The sequence below is a fragment of the Etheostoma spectabile genome, unplaced genomic scaffold (genome assembly GCF_008692095.1).
Source record: "Etheostoma spectabile isolate EspeVRDwgs_2016 unplaced genomic scaffold, UIUC_Espe_1.0 scaffold00003861, whole genome shotgun sequence".
Classification (NCBI taxonomy): Eukaryota; Metazoa; Chordata; class Actinopteri; order Perciformes; family Percidae; genus Etheostoma; species Etheostoma spectabile.
In genome coordinates this window covers 1-24,624 of record NW_022603084.1, presented here as the reverse complement: position 1 = coordinate 24,624, position 24,624 = coordinate 1, and the positions used below count along the sequence as shown (strand labels likewise).

The 24,624-nt window shown below is 41.0% G+C and overlaps 1 protein-coding gene and 1 long non-coding RNA gene across 2 annotated transcripts; one reads left to right on the top strand and one right to left on the bottom strand.

Moving 5' to 3' along the window:
* Positions 1-5,065: 5,065 nt before the first annotated feature.
* LOC116676868 (zinc finger BED domain-containing protein 5) lies at positions 5,066-6,628 on the bottom strand. Its single transcript, XM_032507692.1, has 2 exons — positions 5,566-6,628; positions 5,066-5,397 (listed from the first exon to the last, which is right to left on the bottom strand). The coding sequence occupies exons 1-2, from the start codon at positions 6,623-6,625 to the stop codon at positions 5,066-5,068; spliced, it is 1,392 nt and encodes a 463-aa protein (XP_032363583.1). The 5' UTR covers positions 6,626-6,628.
* Positions 6,629-9,256: 2,628 nt separating this feature from the next.
* On the top strand, positions 9,257-21,212 carry LOC116676869 (uncharacterized). Its single transcript, XR_004328840.1, has 3 exons — positions 9,257-9,409; positions 9,998-10,004; positions 21,203-21,212. It is a non-coding gene; the product is annotated as an uncharacterized LOC116676869 (long non-coding RNA).
* The last annotated feature ends 3,412 nt before the right edge of the window (positions 21,213-24,624 follow it).

Sequence of the window (24,624 nt, the reverse complement as noted above, 5' to 3'; positions counted from 1 at the left end):
GCTCATCGCGGCTTAATCGGTTGCACGTTTGCCAAGCCAGGATGAACAGGTGAAGCTATGTCAAGCCAGGTTTAGATAGCCAGGATAAGTGCATGTTCACGGCTTTTCTCAAATAGACCACGGTATCGATCACAGATTTACTGACTCAGTCTTCATTTTTACAAAGTTGTAGGCTACACTGTGTTTTAATTGCTTTAAATATGCTAGTTTCATGTTTCTGTTTTATGTGATAAATGTGCTGGTTTTACTGTAAAGTGTCTTTGACTAGCCTACTGTAACGCTAGTGAATGTTTGCGTTAACTATTAACTAGTCGTGATTACATACTAGTACTTTCGGGACGTGGATAGAGTAAGAGCACGGAGACAGCTTCGACGGTAACTTGGTCCATTACTTTAATCACACTTCTTCCAGTGTAGAACAGTTCAAGAGTCACAACATACATCCCTCAGCATCTCACCATATCCCTCCGCCAACTTGTTAACTGAATTACAGGCAGGGTAGGCCTACAACATGTTAAATAGCTCCCTGGTTAAATTAAGGAACAGAATACACTGTGAAGCTATAAATGATGGAAATGACTTATTTCAGTAACTAATATTCACAAAATAAATCTTATCTTACACTACCATGTAAAGCACTATATAAATAAAATGTATTATTATTTAGCCTTTGCCTTAAAAGTGAACAGAGGGAATTAATGTTCCTCCGGAAATGGACCCTAATGACTAGGCTTAATTTCAAACCCTTGTTCTCGCGTTCACAACGCGAGAACATGTTTTACAATCATATGCACAAATCTCTATAAGCTATAACTAATTCTTTGTATAATTAATGTTCATACAGAACAATTAGAAAAGGACAACAACTAGAAAAGAAGTAAGTGACTTCAATACATGCTGTGAGCATTTGTAAAACAATATTCATGGTTTATTTATAGGCCACGTTATTGGTCCAGGGATGTGAGACTAATTGAGAAGGTTATGAAACCAATGTAACATATAATAAAAAACATTAGGCCTACATATTAAGGAGTATCACAAACTGTCCTTTATTAGAGAAGGATAAGAAATCATTAATGTATTGGTCTCTGACCAGTCTGCCATTATTAGGCATTATCATCTGGGAATATCGCCACATTAATATCGTCACACTTAATCTTCCGAGCGAGTCCTGTATAAACCTGAAGCTGAGACCACGGACGCCGTGCTGCTCATCTCTGCTTTTACAGAGAGAGGGACACTGAGGCAACTTGCAGGTCTGCCGGCTGACAGTGGCCACCGGCCACTGGGCAGCGGACGCACGCCAGGCAGCCTCGAAACACTACCGTCCCACCGGAAGAGTCCCACTCCGCATCAGGGTGGCATTGCAACCATTTCTAACCATCTAAACAACGTAGTAGGGTTTAAATCAAACTCATGACAATAATAGTGTAAATAATGCATAATAAAAATAAAGCAGAACACATGCAGAAGACAACGGAATAACTGTTAAACACGTTTATTTTGGATCAGACGGCAGCTGGTTTGACACATGAGACTCCAGGATTAATCTTAGCCTGGCTGTTAGCCTGCTGTTAAATCAAGTGAGAAGTGGGTCATTTTGCCATAGAGGTCTATAGTAACGGACCTCCTTTTGCGACCCCGTATTGCCCTCTGCAGAAATTCAGATAGAATAAAAGTTTAAGTTACTTCTGCATTTGCAGCACTTTACCAAACCAGATGCTCTGTGCGTCAATATATATACACAATCTATGGCTGCAACACACTTCTTCTGGACAATGTTCTTTTTTATGATGGGGCTTTGATTGGGTTGATTGTCTGTACAGACAGTTATTAAAAACTTGAAACATTATTCAAATTTGTAATTATCCCCAGGTCAGATTCTCCAGGGCACTGTGCAAAGTACGGCTCATACTCTTTGATAGATGAGAGAGTAAACAAGGTGGTGGATCTTCAGCTTGTTAAGGTAAGCCCGATATTATTAGAAAAAGAAATTAACAATTTAGTAAATGGTATACATTGATATACATATCTTGAGTGCTTTATGTACCCATTAATCGACAGTGGTAGTTAACCTGCAACATGGGCTTTAAAGGTCTAATACAGACCTGGGCATCTTACGGGCCACATCCGGCCCTTTGTGCGTCCCTGTTTTTTTGGCGTGTTGCCAATCATAAATTACAAAATAAATTTTAAAAAACATCTATGTCGTGCGTGCAATACAACTGTGCTGCTTTTATTTTGAAAAGTGTTATTTATGGACGTATGTCCGTGCGTAACCTGTGAGTGAAGGTGCACAGCGACGAGTGATGCCCGGTTACCCCCCCGAGATGCTCGGTTACCCCCGAGAAGCCCGGTTACCCCCTAGATGTCCGCTCACGTTAAAGAAAAGTTGATGATGAATGCCGTGTTTTCAACAAGACATGGATTCCCAAGTATTTCTTTACAGAAATTAAAGGTAAAGCCGTGTGCTTAATTTGTGGTGCACAGGTTGCTGTGTTTAAAGATTATAATTTGAATCGCCACTACACGACGAAGCACGACAAGGATAAATACCGGAATCTGTCTGATGAAGAGCACGCAAGGGAGGAGTGTGAACAAGTTAAAAATAAATTGCAGTGATTCAATGATTGTTTTGGTTTTCTTATTTTAATTTCACATAGCCTAATATAATTATTTAAGGATTAAGAGTTTAAAGAAAACTATCAATAGCAATCTGCTTTTGTATAAAGTTAAGTTAGGCTAAATTGAGTTATTATTTTTATTATTATTTATCTTACGTTATATCAAAAATAATATTGAGCAAAATTTAATTGAAATATTGTTGATGTGGCCCTCCAGCAGTGCTCGGGTTGCTCATGCGGCCCCCGGTAAAAATTAATTGCCCACCCCTGTGTTAGAGAGACACATCCTGTCTCTGGTTCCAGTCCCTCTTTATGGCCCACTGATCTTTTACTTTGCCAGTCCTGAACTGATGGTCATAAACTCAGTCACATTCCATCTGAAAGATAACAAATAGGCACACACACACCACTGTGGCCAAAAGACCCCACCCTTTGTGAATAAGATTAGCGGTCCAAGAGCCAGAGAGGCAGACAAATTTGGGGGAGAGCCGTGTTAGGTTGACTCTGTTTTTGTCTCTAGGATATCCTATGTAATAAAATGGATTCACACATCCACATCAGAGATTTTGATACTAATTGAATGAACCCTGAGAATGGAGCAGGATTTAGCTCCAACAGGACCGGCGCTTGTTTCAATTCATGTCACGTCTACTACCGCAGACCTGGCCCTTTGGGTCCCGGGGAACCCGCCCGTATTCTATAGTATTTCACTTCTACCGCGGCCTCGGCCTTTGGTTCTCTTGGACCCATACTGTATTTTACTGTATTTTTTTTCTCTACCGCGACACTGGCCTTCAGGTATCCTGGACCCGTCCTGTATTTGACTGTATTTTTATCCACTACCGCCGCCTCGGCCTTCGGGTCTCCTGGACCCGTCCTGTATTTGACTGTATTTTTATCCACTACCGCCGCCTCGGCCTTCGGGTCTCCTGGACCCGTCCTGTATTTAACTGTATTTTTTTCCACTACCGCAACACCGGCATTCAGGTCTCCGGGACCCATCCTGTATTTAACTGTATTTATTGCCACTACCGCTGCCTCGGCCTTCGGGTCTCTGAGACCCTTGCCAGAATGTGATTGTAATTTTTTTCCGCTTCCGAGCCATCGGTTCTTTTGTATTTTGTGTTATATTGTATTAAAGGGGAAAATAAAACTAGAAAATTTCCCGTGCCACAATGCCGGTTAAACGGTTCCACGCCTACTATAGACTGCTGCGTTTCAACGACCGCGGGTCGAGAGCCGCCAAAATAGCCCTGGACAAACTGGCGACCGTACGAGATGCGTGGGACGCGTGGACGCGGCGGCTGCTTCGCCTCTACAACCAGGGCCCCGACATGACTGTGGACGAGCAGCTGGTTCCTCTTACTGTTGTACCCATTGCACCCGTTGTAATTTTATTTGTGTGTGTGCCTGTGTGTGTGTGTGTGTGTGTGTTTGTCTCTTTGCATGTGTGTGTGTGTTTCTGTGTCCGTGTCTGTGTGTGTTTCTGTCTCTGTGTCTGTGTGTGTGTGATTGTGTGAGATAATATTTTTAAACTTTCCCAAGGTCGATGCGCCTTCCTCCAGTACATGCCCAGCAAGCCCGGCAGGTACGGACTCAAGTCGTGGGTGGCCTGCGATGTCCGTGAGAGGAACACCTGAGAAGAATCTGGGCTCCCACGTGTTGCTTGACCGAGGGCCTGAGGGGCCACGCAACGTGACGTGCAACAAATTTTCACCTCCTACTCGCTGGTTGAGCGGCTGCTCGCCAAGAGGCTGCTCGCCAAGAGGCTGCTCAACGTGGTGGGCACGATGCGCAAAAACAAGCCCGAGCTGCGGGGGCGTTGCTCGCCACCAAGGGCCGTGCGGTCTTTTCATCCGAGTTCGCCTTCACGCCCACCGCCACTCTGGTGTCCTACGTGCCCAAGAGGAACAGGAACGTGGTGTTGCACGCGGGGGACGAGCGGGTCAGCGCCGGCAGGCAAGCCAAACCCGACAATTATGTGTGTAGGGCAGTGGTTCTCAAACTTTTTCGGTCATTCCCCACTTTGGACAAGGGGAATTTTTAAGCCCCACCTGCCCCCATTGCCCCAACACAATGCTAATGAAATACGCTACAATCTTAAATGTTCCGATTTATTGAAGTAACAAGTAGTATCAGTACAGTAACAAGTTGTATCTAAATACAAACTATCTACATCAAATAACAGCAAGTTCAAAAATAAAGAAAATAAAAGTGCAGCTGTGTCAAAATTTGTATCAAGCTCAAAAATAAAGAAAATAAAAGTGCAGCTTTGTTAAAATTTGTATCAAGCTCAAAAATAAAGAAAATAAAAGTGCAGCTTTGTTAAAATTTGTAACAAGCTCAAAAATAGAAAAAAAATAAAAGTGCCACTTTGCAATCTGTTAATAAAAGAAAAGAAGTGAAATCCATCAGGCAAAACAGGTCTATTTATCCCTGCATTAGTGGCTGCAATGAGCCTGTTTTGCATCGCACAATTTCTCAAAGCGGGGTTGCAGGCTTGATACTGCCACTCTCAAGTCATGCTCAATGTTCAGCTGAGATCTGTACTTTGTTTTCAGTGAAGCAACAGCTGAAAAGCCCATCTCACAGAGATATGATGTGGCAAAGGGAAGAAGAATGCACACAGCTCTCAGCCCAATGAGTGGATACTCCCTCTCCACTCCAAAGCAGAATTCACTCAGAGTCTGAGCATTAAACCTGAGCCTCAGGGTGGAGTCAGATGTCATGTCAATGAACTGGTCCTCCTCAGCAGACCTGAAATCAGCAGGTGCTGCAGACAGAATAGAAAAAAATAGGCTTACTTTATTTTTCATTGCCTAATAAACACGAAGAAATCTGTTTGACAACAATTAATTCCAGTTAGTAAGTAGCATACAACATAAATAAATGCATGTATAATATATGAGTATAATATTCAATAAAATGTCAAAATACCAACCAGCTGCATTGAATGGATCCATAACCCAGGCATACTGAGCACTGTTGTTTGGGAAGTATTTTTGAAACAATCCTCTCAGGGAAGAGAGGTGCTGCTTCATACATGGGATCACTGTGGTGGCTCCAGATGCAATGGTTTCAGCAACTTCACTCAGGTTCTCAAAGACATCTATGTTTGGCTGATCAAGGCGCCTGCCCCATACCTCATGCTTTCGGATGAATGCTGTGATCTTGTCTGCCAGGTGAGGTAGGTGCTTGTCTTTGCCTTGAAGCTGAAGATTTAATTCATTCAGCTTGCCAAACACATCGCTGAGGTAGGCCAGTTTCAACAGAAATTGTTCATCACTGAACTTGCTTGCAGACTCATACATGCGCTCCTCCTCCAAGAACATCCGAATCTCTGCCCTGAGCTCAAAGACGCGCGACAGCACTTTGCCCCGGGAGAGCCACCGTGCTTCACTGTGAAACAGCACAGATGTGTGATCAGCTCCCATTTCCTCGCAAAGTGCGGAGAACAGTCGCGCTTTCAGAGGTCGGGTTTTGATAAAATTTACCACGCTCACAACTTCTGTCAAAACCTCATTTAGTTCAGGGCTGAGCTGTCTTGACGCGAGCGCTTCCCTGTGAATGACACAGTGCGTCCAGTGCGCATCTGCCGCAACCCTCTTTATTAGCGCCTGCATCCCGTTTCTTGAGCCTGCCATGGTCTGTGCGCCATCAGAGCAAAAGCCCACACAATTTTCCCATTTAAGGCCGTGTTCTTTGAGGTAATTGTCCATGATCTTAAACAGTTCATCAGCAGTGGCTCTATTTTTTATGTATTTGCAAAACAGCAAATCCTCGCACAGTGACTCTCCATTCACAAAGCGGATGTACGCTATGAACAAGCAGTCTTTATTGCTGTCAGTAGCTTCGTCCACTTGTAACGCAAAACGACTGTCTTTTAATTTTTCTATGAGTTGCTCCTCAAGATCATTGGAAATGTTGCATATACGTCTCGCAATTGTGTCGTTTGACAGGGGGACAGCTTTTAATTTTGCTGCGCTTGTCTCGTCAAGCATAATTGAGACCATGTCCAGAGCAGCGGGAAGAACGAGCTGCTCGGCAAATGTGTGCGTTTTTTTGCATTGTGCAATTCTGTATGCTACTCTGTATGAAGCCATCTGTGCCTTACTGTTTACTGACGCAGCTTTCACCATGCGAGTCTCCTGTTGACGGTATTCTGCCAGTTTTCTTTGAAAGAAATCAAGTGGCTTATTGACGTGACTGGGGTGTGTGGTCTCTAGGTGTCTTCTTAACTTGTTGGGTCGCATGCTGTCCGCTGCTAGCGGTTTAAGACACAGAACACACATCGGTCTCTCCTCTGCCCACCAGTGAATGCCGTGAATGCCCAGTGAATGCCGTGAATCCAAGAGCAAGATACCCTTCATCATATTTTCTTTTCGGTTGGCTTTTTGGTTGATTAGGCCCGTCTGGTTTGTGTCTCTCTGCTGGCTCTGGCTCGACAAATTTTGAGGTCCGTGTCACAAAGGAATCCATGTTGTGTTGCCCACATTAGCCTGCTACCCATTGGTGCGAAACAGATATACACATATATATGGGCGCGAAAGTTTGGTCCGTTACAAATAATATGCCGACGTCACGTCAATCATTATTTTGGCACTTCGGTTTCAGGTTAAATTTTTCTCATATCCAATGTTCTTTTAATTTAGACTGCATGTAGGCTAGTAATGATTACTTTGTTTGTGGGTGTGATCGGTCCAATAAGCGGCAACAAACGGTTTGCTCTCACACGTTCTGCATTTATAGTCACACAAACACGAACACACACACATACACACCCCGGAACTTTGGCGCGCCCCACCTGTCACGTCTCAATTCCCCACCGGTGGGTCGCGACACTTTGAGAACTGCTGGTGTAGGGTAAGGGCACTGTGACTAGCCTATCACAGAACGCAGACATAGTCAACTACCAAATGTGGATTTTTTTTCAATCCGAGCACAGATATTGATTGATATTACTCGTATAATACTATAGTTTCAACCGAGTATCCGGCTCATCTTTAGTATTACCTTTGAGGGTTCCCAAACTTTTGCAGACGCCATTTTTTTGTTTTCTGTTATTTTAAAAGTGTAAATGAAGGAAATAAAATCTAACTTTTAGTGACATATTATATGAATGTCTAATCTGTCATTTGATACTTTTTGGAGATTTTTCCATCTTTTTTTGGCTTCTTTATGCACATTAATACACATTTTTATCTGGGGTGCCCAAACTTTCGAACCCCACTGTATATATATAGAAAGAGAGAGATATATGTAGACAGGTGAACAAGGGTTAAACAAGGTGTTTTTTAGATTAGTACCATAGTAGTGTTCTTTTTTACTCAAGGGGGCAGTGTTACGCTAAGAGTAGCAACAAGGCAAATCTCACTTTAGCGCTTAATTTTGCCAAGACACCAGAAACAAGGAAGTGGCAGTACCAGTAGGCGACTGACTGCCGTGGTGTGGATTTCTGTTTATGTTTGAGGTAAATATCCCTATAAAGTTTGGTAAAATATGAAAATGGTTAGCAATGTTAACAGATGAGATGATGGTTAATTAAGAAGACTTAAGGCCGATGAGTAATGATTTTGTATTCCAGATGATTTCTGTAGATCTGTAAGAGAGTTGTACATATCTCCGCCACAAAGAGGGCCACACTGAACAGCGGGGTTAGCGTGAGTAATGCTAAAGTACATGAATAAGCAGAATTATCTCCTAATAATGTACTGTATGCTGACTACTGAAATAAGCAATGTCTATTTGTATGTTTCTGCTTGATTTAGAGGGGAGATATATGCCTTGAAATTCTGGTTGTGTGTGTGTGTGTGTGTCTTGGAGCACAGGTTGCACACTGGAGTTAAAGTGAGTTAGTTATATTTTTCTGAAATTTAATTATGAATTGTAAGAATGTTTATGGGGGAATATGTGGGTAAGAGGGTATTTCTATGTTTATTTCATAGAGATATTTCATTTGGAAGTGAATATGAGTTGTGTGGTTTAACAAATGTACTCAACACATGTTTTATTTACTTCATTTAGAGAGGTACCACTACCGTTGTCTAGAGTTAGCTAAGTGTTCGCCAAGTGCTGAGGGAAACTGTGAAAACTATAGTTTAGTCAGATTAGGAAATAATTAACATTCTGTTTGGTTATAACCAGAATTATCCTAAATCCTCAAATAAAACAGTAGAATAAATAAAAATATAAATAAAACAGAGAAGAGGAGCAAGAAGGCTATGCTATGCAAAGCTAAGGACAAAAGGCTCAAAACCCCAAAAAGAAAGGAAAATCACCAAAAGGCTACCACGTCTCCTTCTTCCCACTCAAGAAGAGCTGTAATAGAGTAGTAAGGTAAGCTTTCTTCATCCTCCATAGTTTAATTTCTAATCTGTACCTCAACAAACTAAGGCTAGCCTGTGCTAACTCCAGATAGCCTGCTAAGTAGCAGCAGAGCAGCATGGCATAAAGCTATCTGTGCCCACTATGACCATCACAATAAGTTAGGCATATGCAGTGGGAGACAGTCCACCTTTCACTGTCAATGTCTACTACAATGGGACCATCGTGTTTCAAGGCAATGAGGCCAGTTTCAGCTCTGTCTAAGAGGATTTCAACACATTCAAAGCTCTGGCAGAGACTGAGAGACAAGAGAAGACCAGCAGTGAGGAGAAGAGCACAATCAACCTCACAGTGCAACCCCCAGAAGAAGAGCTGGAAGAGGATCAGCCGTTAGGAGACCGTTCAGGGCACATCAGTCAGCTGGAGAGCACAGTGTCCCAGATGAGAGAGAGTCTGTTTCTGTACTACTGAAAATGTACAAAATAGCATGGCTAGAAAATGTAAGGTTGTTACATCATTATGAAGCTTTTTAACGGCAAAACAGTTAAATCAGCATACTTCACTGTAGCCTACAGCCAGAGATTGCACGATCTAGCAGGTAAAACAGGAATAGTTTGAAATCATGTTAAACACCATATTTACAACATGTTTGGCTTGACTTGAATAGTTCATGTACATTGTGAACGTGCAATTTTAAATCAGAAATAGTTTTACCAAGACCGTCTTGTTTTTTACCGAGCGAACAGCTGATCTTCAACCCCATGGGCAGAGAGAGCCGGGACTCGTTCAATCCATAGACTGTATATTATTAATTAATATAATATACTATCAATAATAATAATATACTGGTTCAATCTCAGAAAGGTGTGAAACAGTGTGCTACAAATATTAAGTCTATATTTGAGATATGTTTTCTGGGTGTGTTTCGGCTCAGGTCACAGGTGATACTCAATAATATAAGACGTGAATGTAAACTTGTGCTAATAAAACATTTAAAACTGCATCAGCGTTTAACATTGAAGTTTTTTTTAAGCCATTTTACATGGGAGGCAATAAGTTTGTCCTCCTCAAGTGTCATGTTTTTATTATACAACAACTTATGTTATACAACCAACAAAATTGTAATTAAGACATCTGCTGAAAAACTTTTGTATTTGTTAGCAGGATTGGCGTACCGTTTGGATCAAAAACATCCAAAACACTAAAGTACAAAGACATAGCGCACCAGACGCAAGCTTTTATTTCAAAAATTCAAAGCTTGGTGACGGCAACAGCTGGGAGGACATGAGACGGGAGCATAAACTATATACTATTAATATATTATACTAATAATATTGATTTAATATACAGTCTATGAGATGGGAAGTCTCCAGGCTGCAGCCATACCAGACTCAGAGCACTCGCTCCCCGTGGGGTTGAAGATCAAGCTGTCTGCCCCCCCGATTGTTAATGACTTGGTACTGCGTCTCTCTCACTCATCCACACGCCATCTGGTAATAGGCCTCTAAACCTTTGTAGGATTTAAGGTCTGCCGCTGTGTATCCAAAGTGCACAATACTCCACTTTACTCCGTTCAGTTGTTTGCACCGAGTAATATAGCTGCCCATCCGGGTTACTTCCCACAACGTGATGTTGTTGAAAACCCTATATAATATATAATACATGTTGTGCAAGTGAATAATAAGTAAATTAATATTATCAATAAATTGTTATTGGTGACCATACATCAAAGTGAGAGTGTTTGTTTTTTTGTGCTAGTTTTGTGTGAGGTGAAACCAAAGCCACCTGCAAAGCGACCAAGCTCACCACTGGTGAGAGTCCAGATTAATTGAAAGTGAGCAGAAGGTGGCCACTGGTGTGGAGAAGTTTACATTAAACTGTCCAGAGTGACGGTACGTCACACTCTGACTCGCTGTACTCCACAGCTAAGAAAATCAACAATCCATGAGACCACATCATCTTCAAGTAAAAATTCCTGTAAAATATATGCTAAAATACTTGACTTAATAGTATTAAAAGCAGAAGAAAAATCAGCAAAAATTGTTTTGGCATGGGCCTTTGGCTTCTCTAAATGAATGTGCAGAAGATGCAATAGAGTTGCAACAGCATCTTCAACTCCTCTGGATGCTTGATACGCAAATTGCATAGGGTCTAGAAGGTGCTGCGTTTTGGAGATAATGTAGCTCTTAACTAGGCGCTCAAAGCACTTTATTACCAGTGAAGTTAATGCAATGGGCCTGAAGTCGTTAGGCCCTTTAAGCCTGGGGATTTTTGGCACTGGTACAATTGTGGAAGTTTTCCAGAGAGTGGGGACCTTTTTCAAGTTGAGAGAGGACTTAAAATTTGCTGTAAATACAGGTGTGAGCTGCTCCGCACAATACTTAAGAACATCTCCTCCAATATGTTCAGGACCAGGGCTTTTTCTAATATTACAGCCTTTAAATAATATGAGTACTTCTGTCTCTTCTATGCTTATGCTGGAGGGAAGTGCAGTCATGGTAAAGGCCTCAGCACTCATGCTGCTTTCAAAACGGCAGAAGAATGAATTCAATTGGTTTGCCATTTCCTTTCCATCATAACCACCATTCAGGGTACAGGAGGGCTTACCCCTGCCCTTGTGTGGGATGGATGTCATGTTTTTAATTCCTTTCTAAGCCTCTCTGGAATTGCCAGAGACCAGAGAGGCTTCTAACTTTTGTTTATAGCTGAACTTATCCAGCCGTATTTGCCTTTTTATGTCTCTCTGTATGTCCCTCCTTGCAGACTCATCCTGATTTTGATAAGCTATTTTTTTCTTTTTAAGTTGCCAGATACCCAGGGCTTATCATTTGAATATACTTTGTATGTCTTTGTGGGTATTACAGAGTCTACGCAGAAGCAGATATAATCAGACACAGCCACAACCTAATCATTAATGTCCTGAGCATCAAATACTTCCCATAGTGTGCACTCAAAACATCCTTGCAAGGCCAAAATGCTATATTTACTCCACAACTTAACAGTCCTTACTTGATGTTTTTCCCTCTCATATAGTCTCTTATAAACAGGACGGAGATATACCACATTGTGGTCAGATGCTCCCTGTGGAGGAAGCAGGGAGGCAGTATATGTGTGTATATAGGGTGTGTATAAACCACGGTGAAAAAGACTTGAGGAGAGAAAGACACAACATCTCTATGTCAGGTGTGCACAGCTGCTCCCTCACCGCCACTGCCCCACTCTACTCGTCTCTGATCAGAAGGCAACCCGTGGGCTCCATTGCACTCGACTCAATATTCTTTTCCAGCCAAGTCTCAGTGATTGCTAAGACACAGGCGCTCCTGTACTCGTGCAGGTATCGGGCGTTGGCTGACAGCTCGTCTGTCTTTGCTCTCAGGGACTGGGCGTTGATTAGCAGGAAGGCTTCTTCCTTTTAAGATAGTTAGGTATTAACTCATCAACATTTGAGAAATCCGTTGGTAAGTGATTCCGCAGTAGCAGCAGAGTTTCTCTGCTATAGTGAAACTCACGAGTTATGCCGCCAGCAGCGTTGTGGTTGAGTCCATGGCTCCAATAGCTTTTTAAAATCACAAAAAACAGGCTGATTCTGCACCAAAGGGCGAGATCCATGATTACTGCTCCAATGCAGCGATAAAACAGTCTCAATCACTCAAGTAGACGTAAAAGAGAACAAAACAGCAAAAACCAAATACTAACGTGATGACACCGCAGGGCAGCCACTGTGCAGCGCCCCCCTACTCTCTCCTCTAAATATGTTCAGAGGAGATATGTTTGCCTATCCCATGTTCCTCCAAAAACAGCTGTCTACCCTGAGTCCAGCCTTTTTCTGCATTAATGTGGTCTGAAAATACTTCCCCTACCTGGAGAAAGTTGCCACCCAGTGTCCGGAGCTGCAGGTTAGAATGATGTAAACAGATGTTAATTAAAACCTATCCATTTCCTCTACTTCAGAAGGTGACATCGTGCCATGAGTTGTTGATTGTTTTGCATCCCAAGACACATCTCCAAGACACAATATGCTTAAGCACATTCATTGTAATGCATTTCAGGCCTGTCTCTGTTTTTACATCATAAGCTCTGCAGACTACCCGTCCTCTCCTTTCAGTCATGCACGCCAAAGCCCATATATGTGAGGTTAGCGTGTCATTTTATGTATACATTTCTTCTTCCATTTGTGCTTGGGGACTGGTTATGATTGTCTTGTAACTATGTGTGTAAAATTCCAGCTGAAATGGGGAGGGCAGACCCAAGAAGGGGCAGGTAACACTATAGGAGAGGAGGTGGAACAGGTACAACTTACTTAATACTGGGCTGACGGCGTTAATTTTTCAACCTTCATTATCACACTTATAGTAATTGTTTACTAATTGTTTACGATTTAGGTCAACAGCTTCTTGTCAAGGGAAGCCATATCAACCAAGTACATGTCGAAAGGAGGTAAAAAAATAAGCTGTGTTTGCATGGGATTATTTATTTCTGGCATGATCAGATAAACTACCAATTGCTTTTCTACACAGCACAACGAGACATGATAACAATGTTGGCAATATCCTGGAACCAAAGGAAAATGGCCAACTTGCAAAGACATTAGTCCAAAGATACATGCAGGGTTTTCTTTCCACCTTGTGACATTGCCACACATTCCTGAAAAGCAGTAGACTAATTTCCATGACATACAAAACATATTGAGTGGGAACCCTGATTGTTGATATTCTCTCTACTTTTTCTTCTTTTTGAAGACTGTGAGTAGACTGGACCAGGAAAGAAGGAAGTTGGACTTGCTGTGCGCAGAGCTCGGTGTGGACGACATCAAACTTCAGCAATGGATTGATGATGTACAGCACTACTTAAGGTTATTAAAACATCAACATAAACTTTTTTCACTGTATTTTTTTATGTAACATGTCATCATTAAAAACAAAAATGTCCCAGCTTCCACTGTCTTGGAGGGAGAGTCTCTGTAAGAAAAAAATGAGGGGCTGTACTTTAGCGTTCGCCAACGAAAGCCAAATCTCCACAGACAGACTGGTTTGACTTTTAACACCTTAATATCCTTAACACTCCAGAAATACACTGACAAAACATCATTGCATATTCTCAATTTTTCCCTCTTAGACACTAACAAAAGGAACCATGTCATCCGTAAAGAAATCATCCAAGACAAAAAGCATTTACAGAATGCCATGGATCAGCTGGACAAAGCAGTGAAAATCCAGTTACCACCTCTTGACGAGTTGCTTTTAAGCGACAATTTTGTCTGGCCATGGGAAAGCATTTACTCAGGTATGTTAAAAACCTCTTGATTTAACCATAAGTAGAAGTTAATGTTTTAAATGAAGCAATATTAATCATTACTTTTATTACTATTGCTAATGTGTTGTGCAGTGTAAAAAAAAACAACAGTGCTGAGAAGGAATGAAACTGCTTAATTACATGATCCACTTACATGTATGAACTAAGAAAGTTGTAATACCATGGAGTCAGCACTCAAATGAATGTGCTTGTGTGACAGTATGTGCAAAAAAATGTCTTAACCAGAGCAAGTGGTAAAAAACTTGCATGTACATGAGCAACAAAGTACAGTTTAATGAAACATTGGATATTATGGGAACATATTACCATTGTCATTAAACATACTAAATACACTGATTTGACACCATGTTTTATTCCATGAATTACAGACAACTGTGATTTGTCCACCAAAATAAATGTCTTTGACATAGCGATGCTAGTCCACCGCTTTCAGGAAGAGGTCAATATTGTTGTGGATAAGATGCATAGGCATATTACTTCACTCAAAATGCAGCACCACAAGCAATGGTGGAGGTTTAATGTAAGTTAATGTTCACTACTGGTAATTTTTACTATTTGTGTATCTCCACATGTCACACAGCATATAAATGAAACCAGCACATTGAGTGCTTTCATAATACTGGAGCTATTTTAGGTCAATACTTTTTTTTTAACGTGATGAATAATCCTGACAGTTGTATCTTGTCTTTTCAGACAGAGAACCAAGTCTTCTCAGCATCTTGAAGAGGCACATTCAAGAGCTGCAAGACAACATTGCCACAGCCAAAATGTCCTAAAGTCCTGGTTTCCAGGGATACACAAATGTAATACAGCAGCTGCTGCAGCAGGACAGTGAAATGTCCAAAGAGGAATTGAAGATGGAGTACTTGATGAAGTAGACATGGAGTCCTCTGACGAAGATCTAATTGAGGGCATTTAAAATGCCTTTTTATGCACTCTTCGCCCACCCCCATCACCACGTCACTGAGTCTCCTGGTTTAACCTACACCACGTTTCAAACTCAAGACCCAATAGCCAAATCCGGCCCCTTCCAAATTTTGATCTAACTCTTCATTGAAATTTAAGTTCACAGCAAAGTTTGGCCTGACTAGTTGTGCACCACACCAAAATGAATCAGTAAACAGTTTTTCATACTGTGATTATGCAACACTGCCGTGCAGAATTTGACAGATTTGCCAACTTCGAGACTCAGAATTCCCTACAGAAGCTGAGAGTTTTTTATATTCAAACTGTGAAACAGGTTGTTGTGAATTGGCTGGGTGGTAGCTACATTTTGCTTTTAAAAATATAATGTTTGTTTTTCATGACTTTAGGTCAACCAAACTGTATGGGAGAAAACTACAAGAGACATGAAATAATACAAAGTAAATTGAGTTTTTTTGTAAAGCATGTCAGTAAACTCGACATGTTTGTCCCTTATTGTGATTGTCATTTCCAGTGTAGCTCTTAGTGAAATTGAGTTTGACCTACACTCACAAAATTTGTGTAATCTGAAAACGAACTTTTATATATACACAGCATTAGCCATGCCCAACATAAAGTGCTGTAATTTCGATTTTGTTGATTGATAACTAATCGTGAGTGATTGATTGAATTGATTCATCCTATTCCTGTCTGTTGTTGATACATTATGTCAAGATGTCGACGATTTGAAAAATCTTTTTTGATTTGTGTTAGTGTGCTGAAAAAGCAATATGATAAATGTCAAAGTTGGTAGACATGATGTCAAGATGTTTTATTTGATGTGTTGTAAGGTTCTTAAAAAAAAAAAAACTTCACACGTTGCGTTATTAATTATAGTAATGATAATATTCCCATGGCCAGAATGTATGTCTATCAAGTTTTGGACTGTTTTTTGCTTTTGTTGAACTTCTATGTACCTTCACTGCACATGAAAAACAGCCGCATGGTCAAGGGGTGCTTTTACCATCTGTAACAGGTGAGTTGATGCAAGGGTCATAATTCAGAAACATTGGTTTGTGTGTCCATAGTAACCATATAGAATTAAGCCACATTTGCAAGTTTTGGACTGTTTTTTGCTTTTTGTCAAACTTTTATGTACCATTCAAATCCGTTTGATTATACATACAGTTTCTGGAGGGTCTGGCCCATGATCTTTGAGCAGATATTTAATTGCTGTGACAGTTTTGCTTTCAAGGTTGTAGTCCATGTGAACTGTTTGCAAGAAATTCTTTATATTATCTGGTCATGATGATTATTCATGTCATGCTTATGAAATTGTACTACGGATCAGGTCATATATGCCCGTTTGAGAAATAATGAAAATATTCAGAGGTTAAAATAAATTACCAGATGTTATTCAGTCTGCTGCAAGAGAGCATCTGAGGGATTTTTACTGTCCCCTGACTCCCAGTTATCTTAGTAGCATCCCCCAAAGGTGTAAAAATGTCACTTTTTGAATGTCTTTAATTCCAGAACCATTAATCCTATCTGTCTGAAATTTGGTATAGTAGTTACTTAAGATGTGGGTTATAAGTTATGTTTCTGTCATTGGTCCACCTCATGTGCACACATGGGTAAATAATATTAATTTGAAAATAACATTGCTAGATTTTGACTTCCTATCCAAGCAGGTGATTAATGTTAGTAATTTAATCATGTTCCTTATGTTATATAAACTGTTACGGGAAAGGTAAGGACAGACCCCAAATGCAGCAAGAGACAGCAGACAGGAGCAGGAGTACAGCCGTTTATTGTAACACAGTTCAGTTCAATAGCAAAGCCCCGAGGGCTGGAGGCGCTGGCCACATCCGGGAAAAGTAAAAGGTCCAACACAGATCTGGGGTTCTGGAGACACCAAAAACAAGGGAGCAGCAAAGGGAAAAGATATCACAGGGGAACAGCAACAACTCACAGACAAAACACTGGGAAAAAAGCACTGGAGACTGGCAGGGAAATGCACACGGCGACACAACATAAGGATCTGGCAAGAGACAAAGGAAACACTGGGGTTAAATACATGAGGTAATGAGGTAACGGGGAACAGGTGAGACATCAGGTGAATCACATTAGAGCAGGGCTAGACAATCAGACAAGCACAAAGCAAAGCAGGACAAGACTAGACAAGACAGGAAACTGAACCATCAACATAACACAGGAAGTAGAACAAACAGACACTCACCAGGGAGGAAACCAAGAACACACACACACAAGGAGGCCAGAAGGGAAAATAACCCCAATAAAAAACCCAAACCATAACATTAAACTATATTGTAATTTTAAAAATATACTTTATCTGTTTTGTATTTTGGACTACATTTCCCATGACGTGTCACCTTAATGCCGCTGAAATTTGTAGTTTTTTTGCATTTTTTTGCATTTTTAAATTTGTATTTCATTCATTTATCTTACAAACAAATTAGGTTTAGGATTGAAAACCATGCCACAAATGGAAAATGTGCACAGAAATAGTTAAAGCAAGTAGTTACACGTGTCACAACAATGACACACAACAAAAAGGAGCATAATTCGACAAAATATCTAAAAACTATGTGCTTGGTCCCCTGTTGCTAGGCAACGCCATTTACCAGCTGGGCGGAAGCATAGAGCGGAAGACGGACGTGAGTAAAGTCTGCCGCAAGAGTTTGCATCAAAGATTCTTCAGCATGAAAGTTGGCACTGAGACGGGGACATGCACAGGTACGAGTTTTTAAAGTTAGGGACATTATAACAAATGCCTTGTAAATAGTAACCAAAAATATACATTTGGACTTTGAATAATGTGCAGTTTGAACTTATAACTTCTGCATCATGTCTCTGAACATTGCCTTATATTAACGTAAAATGCTACATTATAAACCGAAGCTAATGACAGTCTATGTTATTACGTTACGTAGGTTACATGTGTGCGTTCTGGTTCTGTAGAGCAGTGATCTTCAACAGGGGGTCCGGGACCCCTAGGGGGTCTTCAGAGTCTATGCATCTTACTTCTTGTTAATTTTTAAAGTTTTTTAAAAAAATAACATGAACATATTATTAGCAAATATAAATCCCCATTGCTTACTGGCCTATAGGCAATGTAGTCACTAAGGCCATCACAATTAGTTAATCCTAACAATTCACTGTGCCACATATGTTAATTATTAACTATAGAACATGATTTATTGAAATGATACCAACAATTATTAGGCTATTTGAATAGTTTAGTATTCGAAAAAAAGGTTTTATGTTGCCTTACAGGTTATTGTAGGCATGGTTTAATAAAAAACGTCATTTTATATAATATACGTAGTAGGGGGTACCTGCTCTATCTCTCTTTCAGGTAAGGGGTCCTTGGCTTAAAAGACGTTGAAGACCCCTGATGTAGAGAAGAGAGAGACTCTGGGATGTGATGGTTCGAGCTCTCTACTCATGCTAGGTTATGCAGTGGGGTTCAAAAGTTTGGGCACCCCAGGTAAAAATTTGTATTAATGTGCATAAAGAATCAAGAAAAGATGGAAAAATCTCCATAAAGCATCAAATGACAGATTAGACATTCCTATTATATGTCACAAAAAGTTTGATTTTATTTCCATCATTTACACTTTCAAAATAACAGAAAACAAAAACATGGCGTCTGGAAAAGTTTTGGGACCCTGCAGAATTTATAGCATGCACCGCCCCATTTGGAAAGCAGAGACCTGACAGCATCATTGATTAATCATTGTCTGGAAAGACAAGGTGATGTCAATCTTAAGGGTTTAAATGCCCAGACTCATCTGACCTTGCCCCAACAATCAGCACCATGGGTTCTTCTAAGCAGTTTGAACTGAAACTGAAAATAGTTGACGCTCACAAAGCAGGACATAGCTATAAGAAGATAGCAAAGTGTTTTCAGATGCCAATATCCTCTGATTGGAATGTAATTAGGAAATGGACGTCATCAGGAACAGTGGAAGTTAAAGCAATATCAGGACAACCAAGAAAAATGTCAGACAGAACAGCTCGCAGGATTGTGAGAAAAGCAAGTCAAAACCCACGTTTGAATTCACAATCCTTCCAGAAAGACCTGGCAGACACTGGAGTTGTGGTACACCATTCCACTATAAAGAGATACTGTACAGATACGTTCTTCATGGAAGAGTCATCAGAAGAAAACTTTGACTCCACACCACAAAAATCAGCATTTCAACATATAGACAAGCCTGATGCATTGTGGAAACAAGTTCTGTGGACCGATGAGGTTACAATAGAACTTTTTGGCCATAATGAGCAAAGGTACGTTTGGAGAAGAAAGGGCACAGAATTTAATAATTATTTAATGTCCAACTGTTAAGCATGGGGATGAATCAATCATGATTTGGGGTTGTATTGCAGCCAGTGGCACAGGGAGCACTTCACAAGAAGAAGGTAAAATGGATTCAATAAAAATTTCAGCAAATTTTGAACGCTAACTTGATGCCATCTTTGAAAAGCTTATGTTAAAGAGAGGATGGCTACTACAAATGGATAATGATCCTAAACACACCTAAAAATGGTGAATTACATCAAGAGGCACAAACTGAAGGTTTTCCATGGCCTTCACAATCTCCTGACAACAGAATTGAAAATCTATGGATAGACCTTAAAAGAGCAGTGCGTGACAGACAGCCCAGAAATCTCAAAGAACTGGAAGACTTTTGGAAGGAAGAAAAGGCAAAGATAATTCAAACAAGAATCAAAAGACTCTTGGCTGGCTAGAAAAAGCGTTTCCAAGCTGTGATACTTGCCAAAGGGGGGGGGGGGGGGGGGGGGGGGGTACAAGGTATTAACTCTGAGGGTGCCCAATTTTTGCAGACGCCATTTTTTGTTTTCTGTTATTTTAAAAGTGTAAATGATGGAAAAAACAAAATCAAACTTTTTGTGACATAATAATAAAATACATTTTATTTAAAGACACTTTCAGGCACCAAGGACGCCGCACAGGGAATTCATAAATTAAGAACAGCAAAACAAATACTATACAACAGCAAAAAAAATCTATAAACAGCAAACAAATACTATCAACAGCAAACAAAGATATACAACAGCAAACAAATACTATACAACAGAAAAACAAATACTATACAACAGCAAAACAAATACTACAACAGAAAAACAAAGACTAACAACAGAAAAAACAATACTATACAACAGAAAAGGCAGAGCAACAGACAGTTAGTGGAATAGGCAGTTATAAACAGATGTGTTTTTAGTGTGATTTGAAAGGGGGAATGAATCAATGTTTCTGATTTGGGGGGTAGTGAGTTCCAGAGACGGGGAGCAGAGCGGCTAAATGCTCTGCCCCCCATGTGGTGAGAGGGCGGGGGGGGACGGTTTATGGGGGAGGAAGGATCTGAGGGAGCGGAAGGGAGGGGACGCTGGAGGAGATCAGATAAATAGGGGGGGGCGAGGTTGTGGATGGCCTTGAATGCTAATAGAAGGATTTTGAATTGATACGGAACTGGACGGGAGCCAGTGGAGCTGTTGGAGGACAGGAGTGAGTGTGGTGGATGGAGGGGGTTCGAGTTATGATGCGGGCAGCTGAATTCTGGACCAATTGAAGTTTGGGTGGGGGATTGTGAGCGAGACGAAGAGGAGAGAGTTGCAAAAATCGAGACGGGAAGTGACGAGACTGTGGACAAGAATTGCAGCGTGTGGGGGGTAAGGGAGGGGCGGAGGCGATGGATGTTACGTAGGTGGAAGTAGGCAGACCGGGTAATGTTATTGACATGGGGTTGAAAGGATAATGTGCTGTCAAGGATGACACCCAGACTCTTAACCTTGGGGGAGGGTGAGACGGAGCAGTTGTCAATTGTGAGAGAAAAACCGTTGTTTTGGAAAGAGTGGCTTTGGTGCCAATGAGGAGAACCTCGGTTTTATTACTGTTAATTTGAGGAAGTTTTGGGTGAGCCAGATTTATTTCAGAGATGCAATCCGTAAGGGAGGTGGGAGGGGAGAGTGGACGAGGGTTTGGTGGAGAGGTAGAGCTGGGTGTCATCGGCGTAACAGTGGAAGTGAATGTTAATTTGCGGAAGATATTGCCGAGGGGAAGCAGGTAAATGATGAAGAGTAGGGGCCCCAAAACAGAGCCCTGGGGCACACCTGAAGTGACGGAGGAGGGAATGGATTCACAGGACTTGAGTTGAATGAACTGTGTGCGACCAGAGAGGTAAGATGTGAACCAGTCTAACGGAGTGTGGGGTGATGCCAATGGAAGATAGCCTATTGAGGAGGGTGTGGGGTGACAGATGGTGTCAAATGCTGCACTCAGGTCGAGGAGGATGAGGATGGTGAGGAGTCCAGAATCAGCTGCCATGGGAGGTCGTTGGTGATTTTGATGAGTGCTGTTTCAGTGATGGAGGGGGCGGAAAACGGACTGGAACTGTTCATACAGGTTATTGTGGGATAGGTGAGAATGGAGTTGAGAGGCAACTGTTTTTTCAAGAATTTTGGAGGAAGGGAGATTGGAAAAGACGGAAGTTGTTGAAGTTGGATGGGTCGGCACAGTTTTTTCAAAATAGGGTGATGGCAGGCTGCAGCATTTGAGGGATGTAGGACGGTTCCGAGTGGTAAGGGAGGAGTGGATGATAGCAGAGATGAGGGGGACAAGGGAGGGAAGACAGGCTTTAACAAGTGGGTGGGGAGGGGATCAAGTTTACAAGTAGATGGCTTGGAATTCGGGTGAGTTCTGTGATTTCTGAAATAGTGGGGAGACGAAGGAGGAGAATGAGTGTGTGGAGAATGAAGGTTATCTGAGATGCTGAGGTGAGGGATTGATCCAAGATGCTGGTGGATGTTCTTGATTTTTTCTGTGAAAAAGGACATTACCGAGTTGCAGAAGGAGGTAGTGTACAAATGGGGAGGGAGAGAGTCCAGGGGGTGGGTGACATTGTTAAGTAAGGAGAACAGTGACTTGGAGTTTCCTTGTTGGCCGGTTATTGTGGAGTAGTAGTGGGATTTGGTGCTGGCAATAGAGTCCTTGTAACGTAGGACATAGTGACATAGTGAATATGAATACCTAAACTGTCTTTTCTTGGCTTCTTTATGCACATTAATACAGTTTTTTACCTGGGGTGACCAAACTTTCGAAACCCACTGTATGTTGTTTACAGTCAAAATGTTACGTAACGTTAGTGAAAGTGAAAGAGGCCTTATTTTGTTAAGAGATGACAAGTTAATGTTCCAATTGTTTAATGTGATTAACTTTGCATTTGAAAAATAAGTATAGCCTATGTGTGAGGTTTGTTTGCTTAAGTATGCCTTCACAACAAAGAAGACCGAAGAACAGAGAGCTAAAAGATCTGCAACAGCAGACCAGCTGTGTGTGAGGCATTCATTTTATCAAGCAACAATCCTACAAATACATGATTTATTGTAGATACACTAATGGAGCACTCTTTCTCCACCTTAGTGTGAGTTCATCAATATATATTTAAAAATGTTCTCTTTACTAACAAAGACTCCCTCGCCTGAATGTTTGTGTCATTGGCTGAGCAAAAAAAGAGACAAGACAAAAGACCAGATAAGATAAAGATGATTATCATAATTTATTTTCTTCTTCTTTCTTTTTTACACTATATTCTCCACATTAATCCACGATGACCTTCACTTTTTGCCACTGAAAAAGAAATAAAAGTATACATGGGAATTATAAGGGTCTTTTTTCCTTCTCTTTTATTTCTCCGACCAAAGAATGACTATAACATGCCTATAAAATATGTAATATGTAGTATAACATGCTGTAGCTTTGAAGATGTTGAAAGCAAGACTAAAGATATATTCAGAGTGTCCTGAGGGTCACAGAACAGCCAAATGTATTACTGATCATCCAGACAAAAATGACTGAATAAAAACATTGTCAAGATTTTGAAATGACGTTTTAAAAGTAGCCTGTGAATGTATGCATTGTGGATGTAGGGTTTTTATGATTACAAACATTGATTAAAAATAGGACTTGGACAACAATACTAGATGCTCTTCTTCACACTGAAAACACTTGTCCTAGATAACTGATACGATTCATTACAAATATGATGTTCATGTCAAGATGTTGTTGTAATGTGCTGAAATATTTACTATAAAGGACAAGGTTGCCACTGCATAAACAGCTGTTTCTGCCTAAAAAGGAATAAACCAAATGAAAATCTATTCTGTAGAGACATAACCTTGTAGGCCTGTCACAAATAACTACATATTGGCCAACCGTTTTGTTAAGACTTGCGTCATGGGTCATCACGCATTATTAGCACAGCAGCCACCACATCTACCCTAAAACCATCTCAATCACCAAGCAACAACCGCGTATTTAGCATTGCAACCACCATATCTACCCCAGTCATGAATGAAACACAAAATGGTTATACAACATGGTGATTCTCACTAGGGAGGAGCGAGTACAGCATTATCTGTATCTGTTTACCACATGAATTATCTGTATCCGTACTCGGACTGAGCGGGGCCTAACCGGAAGTGGTCCTATTTAACCCGGGAGTGGGTCGGGGTTGTCTTGAAATGGGCGGGCTTTAACCGGTATGTTCAAGCATGCAATTGATATGGGTTGATCAGAAATGGTTTACATTTATTGCTGATTAGAAAACTATTTACATGACAGCATCATGCTTCAGATCAATGGTGTTGTCATGGTAACAAACAAACTATATACAGAACGTTTGCAACAATGATACAACACATGCGGTTGCAATTATGAAGTAAAATGTAAGAACAAGAGTTGTGATACTCAGTATAACTTTTTTTAACTTTTAAATTTTTTTATGATCAGTGAAATTTTTTTGTTTTGGTTCTTTTTTTTCTTTTTTTATTTCCACACCAGGTTTGTGTGTGTGTGTGTGTGTTGTGTGTGAGTAAGAGAGAGACACAGAGAGAGAGAGAGAGAGAAAGAGAGGGGGGGGGGGGGCAGCTGACAGTAAAAAAATCTCAGATGACAGAGACGCAACGGGGAGTTGCATTTAAACCAAGCAGCATGTCTGAAACTCACGTTCACCAGAAACCTACTGTACTATGTAAGGACTACAAACCGAAGTTTAAAAACAAACCTGAAGCTGAAGAAAACTAAGTTAATGGAACAGAGCCGCAGACCTGATTGACTGACGGGAGAGAGAGAGAGAGAGGAGAGAGAGAGAGAGAGAGAGCGCGTGTGTGTGTGTTGAGCGAGCGTTTTGTAGGTGGGGGGGCGTTGTGATTATCACAGAACGCTGCGCGGCCAGTTGAGGAGTGTATTCAACGAGCACGGATATTGACTCGTATACTCGTATCATACTTGTACTCGGCAAAAGTGCTTTATCCGTACGGATACTCGTTACACTTCCCACATTGAGTTTGTGTTCACACTAGTTATCCCTCATACCATTTTAGTCCTATGACCATACTAAAAAGGCAATCACAT

Bases quoted from the DNA above. Each gene is read 5' to 3' on its own strand.
- LOC116676868 (XM_032507692.1), bottom strand. From the start codon at position 6,625: ATGCTTGACGAGACAAGCGCAGCAAAATTAAAAGCTGTCCCCCTGTCA. The intron at 5,398-5,565 runs GTTGGTATTTTG...TTCTGTCTGCAG, and splicing joins GGATCCATTCAATGCAGCTG to CACCTGCTGATTTCAGGTCT.